At 44.3% G+C, this 9,917-nt stretch overlaps 1 protein-coding gene across 8 annotated transcripts in view; it reads left to right on the top strand.

The window, feature by feature from the left end:
* The first annotated feature begins 2,556 nt into the window (after positions 1-2,556).
* The window catches only part of PPP2R1B (protein phosphatase 2 scaffold subunit Abeta), a 39,520-nt gene continuing 32,159 nt past the window's right edge, over positions 2,557-9,917 (top strand). For 3 of the 8 annotated variants that reach the window (XM_019036838.4, XM_055355493.2, XM_019036834.4), the window contains exons 1-5: positions 2,564-2,729; positions 3,594-3,684; positions 4,080-4,180; positions 7,943-8,175; positions 9,043-9,190. In XM_019036838.4, coding sequence (XP_018892383.2) covers positions 2,616-2,729; positions 3,594-3,684; positions 4,080-4,180; positions 7,943-8,175; positions 9,043-9,190 — 687 coding nt within the window. In that variant the 5' untranslated portion in view covers positions 2,564-2,615. Of the gene's footprint in view, positions 2,730-3,593; positions 3,685-4,079; positions 4,181-7,942; positions 8,176-9,042; positions 9,191-9,917 lie in introns of all 8 variants that reach the window. The other 5 variants (XM_019036835.4, XM_019036839.4, XM_055355494.2 and 2 more) reach the window with 3 other exon arrangements.

The following is a 9,917-nucleotide window of genomic DNA, read 5'->3' as shown; positions in this document are numbered from 1 at the left end:
TATTAAATATATGAATCCATTTTTAGCCTGGGCAGTATGGTGAGACTCTGTCTCCATACACACACACACACACACACACGCACACACACACACGAAGCTGGATGTGGTGGCACATGCCTATAGTCCTAGCTACTCAGGAGGCTGAGGCTGGAGGATTGCTTGAGTCCAGGAGTTTAAGGTTACAGTGAGCTATGATTGTGCCACTGCACTCCAGCCTGGGAAACGCAGCAAGACTCTGTTTCTTAAACACGCACACACAACACAATAATTTTTTAAAATCCTGAAAACTCTCAGTTATTATTGTTATTATTATTTTAGAGATGGGGGTCTTGCTGTGTTGTCCAGGATGGTCATGAACCCCTAGGCTCAAGTGATCCTCCCACCTCAGCCTCCCAAGTAACTGGGAAGACAGGCACGCGTTACCATGTTTAGCTAAATTGTTTTTATTATGCTGTGGTTATTTAAATTTACAAATATAAAGTAGGAAAAATGTGCTTTTATTTCTAGTTCTTATACAGCTAAAAAAAACCACAACAAATTTACAAATTAAATACAAATGAAACCACAAAATGAATACTATTCAATTAAAAATATTATAGTAATTTAACGTGACAGATGATGTATTTTGCTAAAACTGTCATCCCTCGTATTGTTACTATGGTGTTGCCTGCTATAGCTCAGCTTCTTTTTTGTTCAACATGCCTATGCCACCAAGTGACTCCTGATATCTTAATTTTCTCACCATTTTTTTCTGTTACAACACCAAATAGTGCAATCTCATGAGGCATTTGGCTTTCATTTTGTGCATGAAAGTATCATTGTCATTTTAAAACCACCTCTGTTCTTTTCTCATTATCCCAGAACAATAAAAGCAGCACTAAAACACACATGTAAATGTAGGTGCTGAAATTGTGTGGCAATACTGGGTTGTAAGGTGGTCACCCAAATAATTCAGAATATGCTTATACAAATCTAAAAAATATGAAAATGAAAATAAAATTAAAACCCTAGATAATACATTCGCAGACATAATTTGAGAAAACCTGTTCAGGTCTGCTGGTTCCCAAACTTTCATTACTATCAAAGGCTCTCTATTGTGCTTACTTCCAAGAACCCCATTTATTTATTTATTTATGTATTTATTCATTCATTCATTCAAAGGCTCTATTGTGCTTACTTCCAAGAACCCTATTTATTTATTTATTTATTTTAGAGACGGGGTCTCACTCTGCCGCCCAGATTGGAGTACAGTGGTGCGATCCTGGCTCACTGCAACCTCTGCCTCCCGGGCTTAAGCGATTCTCATGTCAGCCTCCCGAGTAGCTGGGACTACAGGCTCCCGTCACCAGCCCAGCTAATTTTTGTATTTTTCAGTAGAGACAGGGTTTCACCAAGTTGGCCAGGCTGGTCTCGAACTCCTGGCCTCAAGTGATCCGCCCGCCTCGGCCTCAGAATCCCATGTTTTAAAAAAGTTTGTCCCCTACACTGCATTTATAGTTTTATTAATCAGGCACATAGAATTACCATTTCGGAGTTTGTGATCACCATATGTAGTTATCACTCCAAGCTGCTTAAATTCCAGTCTAAAACAAACAAAACATTCTAATTATTCTGTGCTACCCTGACAAGGGTAAGTGAAAACTTTCCATTCAGGTTGGTAAGAACGAGCTCCCAGACCTCCACCTCTTCCCCTTGCTGCCTCTGAGGACTCTTGGAGGTCTAGGGAGGCCAGTTTGGGTTTTCTTGCTCAAGCAAAGTAGCCACCCCACCCAATTTGGAAGGATTAAAGCTTGTCCTAGTTTTGTTTCATTGTTGTACTTCTAGCATGCTAAAGAGCTAAAAAATGGGAGGAAGAAAATACAACAGAAGGCACCATTCCAGTACCAAACTGAAAAGAAACACAAAAACAAGAGAGCAGCATGTTTTTAACAGCTTGCGTGGAAAAAATATTGACTGGGGAGTTTGGACAGCACTGTTCATTTTCTCTCACCGCCCGCGTTATTTGTCTTACGGAGCAGGAGCCAGATACCATTCTGGAGAAAGAGCCGCGGGAAAAGGTGGAGGGGTTCTGTGGAAGTTTGAGTCTGAGCGGAGAAATTAGGGCTGGAGATCCAGTGGCTCAGGGCCAGGAAGAAGTCAGGGGAGGTGCTAAAGCCTTTTTCCTCCTGGCCTCGGGCACTCTCTTTGGTCCGCCTGAGTCTTAAGAGGGCACAGCGCAGATCATTCAGGTAGGTTCCTGGCTCCTTCAGACTACAACGAGCTGGATGAATCCCTGTCCCTGTTTCTTTCGGCTGGGGAAAGGACGCAGGGGTTCCATTCGCTTTCTCAGCCCACCCGTCTTCTTGAGTTCAGACCTACAACTGCTGCAGTGGGGGTCGAAAGGGAGCCTTAATCATTGGGAGAGAAACTCAGCTCCCCAACCTCGGCTAAACCCTCGTGGCGGCCTTCGTCCCTACTGCCTGGGCGCGGGGCGGGGCCTGGGCGCGGGGCGGGGCCTGGGCGCGGGGCGGGGCCTGGGCGCGGGGCGGGGCCTGGGCGCGGGGCGGGGCCTGGGCGCGGGGCGGGGCCTGGGCGCGGGGCGGGAGGCGGTGACCAGCAGCAGGAGGAGAAAGAACATGGCGGGCGCATCGGGGCTCGGGACCGGCCCAGGAGCAGCGGGTGGAGATGGAGATGATTCGCTATACCCGATCGCGGTTTTAATCGACGAGCTCCGCAATGAAGACGTGCAGGTACTGGACTGAGGCCGGGGAGCCGAGGCGAGACCGGCTGGTCGCGTGGTAGAGAAGGGGGAAGGCCTGCGTCGCGGTGGGGGTGGCCGGGGTACTGAATGAGCCGGACTCGTAGCAGAAACTTGAAGGGGAGGCGGGGAATGCTCCGCGAGGGGCTGTGGTGACACGCCCCGACCCTCCCGGGTACCTCTCTAGTACCCTTGCTTCGGACCCCCTGAGGCGTCCGCCCGGAGCCTTGCCCTTCCAGGGCGGTTGTCGGGGAACCCGCTTCCCGCCTGGGCGCCCCATCCGGGCCGTGAGGTGGCCGCGTCTCGTGGGCGAGGGAGCAGGAGAAGCGCGGTGCCCGGCCGAGACGGGGCTGGAGCGGCTGAGGGGCGCAGGATGCCCAGAAGCCCTTTGAAGTGCCCCTGGATCCCTTCATCTCGGCTTGGAACTGGCTCGGCTTGTTCGGTAGAAAGCGGGGGTGGGATGGCCGATTAACCTGGACGAGTAGTTGTATCCGCTCTGCGGGAACTTTTCTTTGAAACCACAGGTGTTGTATTCAACCGTTTCACCTGCTTCACCACTGCCAAAGTGCTCTCTTTTTAAAATTATCCTACTTCCTAGGTGTTGTATTGTCTTTCATTCATTTCTCTTCCGGTCCCTTCTGAGTGTTTCTCCTGGGAAATCCTCCGCCGGCTAGTGAGGCCGAGTTACACTTCTTTTTGGAAGTCCTTATGAGCTTCCTTAACAGTAAAATCTAAATGAAAGGTTATCTTCGTTCTTACCCCTGTGTCATAATTTCACCTGTTAGCACCTTTTGTCTTTTGATCTAAATTCAGCCGTTTCTTTACATTGTTCTTCTTTTTACTTTCTTTTCTGAAGCTCCGACTCAACAGTATTAAGAAGTTATCAACAATTGCCCTAGCACTTGGAGTAGAAAGGACGCGAAGTGAATTGTTGCCCTTTCTTACAGGTATGTGAATCTTTGTTTAAAGAAAGGCAGGGACATTCCATTTTCCAGTAGCTTTCAACACTGACTTTTTTATAGTTTGTTACCCACATTAAAATGAGCCAGGTGTTTTTTGTGCAAAAGAAACAGAACAGAGTGTATTGTTAGTTGTGGCTAGATATATTCGAACATCAACCATTTAGCTATTGGGAAAGTAATTGATACGGGAGTATGAATTTCTAATTCGTTGTGCAAAACAGATCCAGGAAGACGGTTGATTGAGAAGGAAGAAAATGCTGTTAGGATTTTGACTGGGTCACCTTCCTGGTCGCATAGTGAATCTGTTCCTAGTTTTGTGTCAGTGTCCAGCTGTGGGAGAGCTATCCATGTTGATGAGTCCCTGTTGTTGTCACTTCCAGATACAATTTATGATGAAGATGAGGTACTATTAGCTCTTGCTGAGCAGCTGGGAAATTTCACTGGCCTAGTGGGAGGTCCTGACTTTGCCCACTGTCTGCTGGTGAGTATTTATAAGCTGCCTACCCTCCTTCTACAACTTTTGCAGTATAAATGATACATTGTTTGGTGATAGACACACTGCAGCATTTTGTATGCAGATCTTTTTATGGGCAGATAGTCATAATGTTAGTCATTGAGAGAATAAGTACTGTAGGCACTTTGCACTCAACTCCTTTTTTTTTTTTCTGTAAATAAGAGAACTTCGTCCTCCTTTTCTGCGTCTGTAGACTTACTAGTTTAGATGTAGGGAGAAAAAGGGTTTGATTGTTTTTATGGTTCCCCCGCGTGATGTTGGAAGTCTTAATTCTCACCTAGCAGCATTTTGTCTTTGTCTGTTTAACTTTTGCTTCTGACTTTGTGAGTTTGATGAATTTAGTTCAATTTAATTGACATTTATTGAGAGTCTACTTTATCAGACACATCATAGTTTACAATGTTAATGTTGAAGAAGACCAATGTGAGGGGGCTTGGTGGCACAAGCCTGTAGTACCAGCTACTCAGGAGGCTGAGACTGGAGGATCACTTGAGCCCAGGAGTTTGAATCCAGCCTGGGCAACATAGTGAGACCCCCATCTCTTAAAAAAAAAAAAAAAAGACCACCAAAATGAATCTAATGAGGTCACTGCCTTTATGTGTCAGCAAATAATTACCGTGCAGTCTTAAATGGAAAGATATAAGTACCCACAAAATACCCACGTAATAGAAGGGAGAAAGGGATTCACTCCGGGTGATCAGGGAAGACCTTGGGAGATGATGTCTGAACTAGGTTTTAAAGGATGACCAGGAATTCAACAGTTGGACAAGGTAGGGGTGTATGTGTCAGAGCTTTGAATACTGGGTATGTAATACTGATTCTTGTGATTTCTGTCTCTAGTTCTGACTTTTCCATGGAACTCCTGAGGTAGATTGATTAATAGATAAGTATGAATATATATATATATATAGAGAGAGAGAGAGAGAGAGAGAGAGTTTTTTTGCTGTCTGTGTATGTAGGCGTATGCTTTTTTCTACTTGTATGTCAAACAGGTATTTCAAACTTAACATACCCAAAACAAAACTTAGCTTTATCCCCCAAATACACCTCTCATTTAGTTGTTCTACTTCAGTAAATGGTATCACTGTCTTCCCACTTGCACAAGTCAAAACCTGGAATGTATTCTTGAATCCTCTTTGCCTTGTTCCACACATCTAATCCATTAGTAATTCCTATAGAGTCTACGTATATTTCAAATAAGTCCACTTTCTTCCATCCCTCCTATTACCAGCCTAGTCCAGACTGTCATCTTTCCTCTAGATTGCTGTAGTAGCTTCCTAGCAATGCTTTCCACTCTTGCCTCTCACCCGACTCTTACAGTTCACATCACCCAGCAGATGGCTCACTCTCTGCTATAGCTCTTAGAAAATCCAAATTCTGTACCTTAGCTTACAAGGCTTTTTATGACCCGCCTCTGTAGGATTATCATATGCCCAGTGGTACTGCATGAGAAGAGGTCACAGTAGGCAGGGAACAGACTGCAAAAGTCCTTGATAACCTCTTCCATTCACATTGGTCATCTTTCTGTTTTTTGAACTAACCAAGCTCATTATTCCCTTAGGACCTTTGCCCTAGGTCTTCCCTCTAATGAAAAGCTCTTTCAAGCTTTCTGTGGCTGGCTCTTTGTCATTCAGGGATCAACTTCAATGCATCTCCTCAGGGAGGTTTTCCCCAACCACTCAACTTAAAATAGCCTCACAGTCATCCCTTACCACATCATCCTACTCCTTCTTTCTATAGAGTACTCATCACCATCTACTTGTTTTCTTGATTGATTGTTGTCTTACTCCATTAGAATGTAAATGCCACTAGAGTGAGGAACCTTGTCTGCTTTGTTTCTTCTGTGTCCTCAGTGCTAGAATACACCAATAATAATGTATTGAAAAGATGAGTTTCAGAGGCTTGGAAGCATGAAACAGGCTGGGTTCAAAACTGCTGGAGTGTGGCTGGGTGTGGTGGCTCACACCTGTAATCCTTGCCTTGGGAGGCCAAAGCACCAGGAGGATTGCTTGAGGCCAGGAGTTCAAGATCAGCCTGGGCAACATAGTGAGACCCCAACACTTAAAAAAAATAGCTGGTCATGATGTCATGTGTCTGAGTCCTAGCTATTCGGGACGCTGAGGCAGAAGGACGAGGAGTCTGAGGCCGCACTGAGCCATGATTATGCCACTGCACTTCAGCCTGGGCAACAGAGCAAGACCCTGTCTCTTAAAAAAAGAAAAAAAAGAACTGCTGGAGTGTGAAGTGTTGAGGCTGGGTAGGCAGAGTGGTCATCAAGGGCCAGGCAGAGTTCAAATCAAGAGACCACTCATAAGCAATTCTCAGGAGCATGGCCTCATCCTGTAGTAATGATAGCTGTTATCCAGTGGTACTGCACGAGAGGGGGTTATAGTAGGCAGGGCACAGATCATGAAATGCCTTGGCAAGTGAGAAACAGTATCTTTTCAATGAGTTTCTGAAATACCTTCTAGGAAAGCTGAATACTGTCTACCTGTGTGTATCAAACAATTTTTAAAATATATTATTAGACACACTTCTTTTCTTTAACTCATTAGGCTTCTGTTTCACTCTTGGTTAGTTCTATATGTGGGTTTTATGCTTTAAAATCTGTAGCTCATGGCATGTGTAGAATCTACCTGGACTACATGCAAACTCAGTAAGGCAGAGGTTCAGAGAGCCAGCCTGTTCACACTTTTTACTAGGCCATGCCATATTCAGTTACTGCTCTTAATCCAGACCATCCACCCCGTTTGGCTTCTTTTATTTCTAAAGCTGTAAGCAAGGTGTCCTACCATCTCTGTACTTTACCTTTTTTTTTTTGAGACAAGAGCCTCACTCTGTCACCCAGGCTCAAGTACAGTGGCACAATCTCGGCTCACTGCAACCTCTGCCTCCCGGGTTCAAGTGATTCTCATGCCTCAGCCTCCTGAGTAAGCTGGGTTTACAGGCGTGTGCCACCATGTCTGGCTAATTTTTGTATTTTTTGTAGAGACAGGGTTCCACTATGTTGGCCAGGCTGGTTTCGAGCTCCTGACCTCAAGTGATCTGCCCACCTCGGCCTCCCGAGGACTGGGATTACAGGTGTGAGCCACCGTGCCTGGCCAATCTCTGTAGTTTTCACTTGATTGTTCTGTCAGAAACTCCTTTCTGCCCTATGGCTAATGGAAAGTTGCTGAATGTGTTCTGAAAAAAGCAATTTTGCATTCAGCATTTTATAGGTTGGATAAAAGGATGGGATGGAGATGGTGGATAAGGGTTGCTTGCACCTCTGGGAATGGTGGAATGATACTGCAAAGGCTGTGGACTCAGTGACCTGACAAGCTGTTATCCTGTATTTGTGGTGCCTAACATTGGTCATAGTTTTGTACTTACTCTTGAGGAAATGTACATGATCCTGTCTGAATTTGGCTATGTATCTTTTAAACCTAGTGATTCAGCTCACAGTAATATTAATATTGTGTCAAGTCTCTTACACTGTGTCATTTGTAGACACCATCTGGGAATTGCCATCTGGGACACGAGATCTTGGCTTTTCTACAGAAGTCGTGTCTTTGGGTTGGCCGCACCATATGTTATCACTGTGTGAGCTGAAAGTAACCATTTGGTATGATGCAGCTAACATTCTGGTTACGTGTACCACCTCCCTTCAGTCACTTTGAAAGGTGATTATCTGTTTCTAACCTGATTCAATAAGTTTTCTTCTCTGGTTTTCCTTTTTAATCCATTCAGCCTCCTTTGGAAAATCTGGCAACTGTGGAAGAGACTGTTGTTCGTGACAAGGCTGTGGAGTCCCTGAGACAGATCTCCCAGGAGCATACTCCTGTTGCTCTGGAAGCTTATTTTGTACCTCTGGTGAAACGCCTAGCAAGTGGGGATTGGTTCACCTCTCGCACATCTGCATGTGGTTTGTTCAGCGTTTGTTATCCCAGGGCATCAAATGCTGTTAAAGCAGAAATCAGACAGTAAGCCGTGGTATTTTTTTGCCTTGTTAAAGCAGAAATCAGGCAGTAAGCTATGAGTTATTTGGGATTACTGGGGACTTGTAGCTGACAATTTACATAGTACCTTGTTACCAATGAGTGGCTGATACTAGGATAGTAGGATTTATGACATCTTTTTTTTTTTTTTAAGAGATAAGGTCTTGCTCTGTTGTCTAGGCTGGAGTGCGGTGGCACAATCATAGCTCACTGCAACCTTGAACTCTTGTGCTTAAGTGATCCTCCAGCCTCAGCCTCCAAGTAGCTAGGACTACCGACATACACTACTGCGCCTGGCTAATTTTTAAAAAAAATTTCTGGCTGGATGCAGTGGCTCATGCTTGTAATCCCAGCACTTTGAGAGGCTGAGGTGGGAGGATTGCTTGAACTCAGGAGTTCAAGACCAGCTTGAGCAACATAGTGAGACCTTGTCTCTACTAAAAAGAAAAAAAAAATTAGCTGGGCATGGTGGGACCCGCCTGTATTTCTAGCTACTCAGAAGGCTGAGGTGGGAGTTCACTTGAGCCCCCCGCAAACAACAACAAAAATATTTTTGGCATATAGATAGGGTCTTGCTATGTTGCCCAGTCTGCTTTCAATTCCTGGCCTCAAGCAGTCCTCCTACCTGGGCCTCCCAAAGTGCTTTGATTACAGGTGTGAGGCACCATGCCTGGCCTATGATGTCATTTTTTATTATCCAGTTGAATATGTTTTATTTTTGTTACTTCTATGAGTAGAAGCTTAGTCACTGATTATTGTAAGATAAAACCTCTAAAAGTCTGTCTGTGTATATGGGGGCAGGTTTATTCAGTGTTATTTGATGGGAAATGCCTTCATTGTTTTATGTTGCAGGCAATTCCGTTCCTTGTGCTCAGATGACACACCAATGGTACGACGTGCTGCTGCTTCCAAATTGGGTGAATTTGCAAAAGTTTTGGAATTAGACAGTGTGAAAAGTGAAATTGTTCCACTGTTCACTACTCTAGCTTCAGATGAACAGGTAAACTAACTTTTAGTATTTAAGGGACACAGATATGCTCCTTTCCTCTAAATTTTCAGAATTTCTTTGGGGAGTTTTAGTTTTCTTAGGATTCTTTTTACAGAATTAGTGCTGATTCTGGCCTGGTTAAAGTGTAACATGCTCATCTCAATGTTCTTATGTTTCTTTCTTAACCAGACCATGATTTCTCTCTTACATTAGCAGCTGTTAAAAGAGCGGGGAGTCAGAGAGGAAACGGGAGCCATAATTAGAAAGGAAGACCAAAGCTGCATGGAGGGTAACATACCTTTGGGAATTGCTGGCTGTATTGTAATATGAGGGAGTAATGTTTCCTGGAATTTTTGACTTTTCAGATAAATAAGCTTAGAATGTGTTAGGAAAGCTATTTGACTCTCTGCTTCTTCTATAGTAGTGTATGGGATTACTTCACATAATCGTATTCAATTCTGAAGATCTAGATCTCTTTGGTGTAGAAATAACAATAAAACTAGCAAACATCCAAATGAAGTACTTAATTTTTCTCTGCCTTTAAGTAGTTATGTGTATTAAGTAATTCAGTCCTTACAACAGCCCCATGAGATAGCCCATTTTACACATTAGAAAACAAAGGCACAGAAAGTTTAAGTAACTTGCTGAAGTTTGCATAGTTAGCAGTAGTGGAGTCAGAATTTGAATCTAGGTGGTTTGGCTCCAGAATTTGTGCCCTTCACAGCTAGGCTGTCCCGCT

Source organism: Gorilla gorilla, chromosome 9 (genome assembly GCF_029281585.2).
Source record: "Gorilla gorilla gorilla isolate KB3781 chromosome 9, NHGRI_mGorGor1-v2.1_pri, whole genome shotgun sequence".
Lineage (NCBI taxonomy): Eukaryota > Metazoa > Chordata > Mammalia > Primates > Hominidae > Gorilla > Gorilla gorilla.
This window is presented reverse-complemented; position numbering and strand designations above follow the sequence as displayed.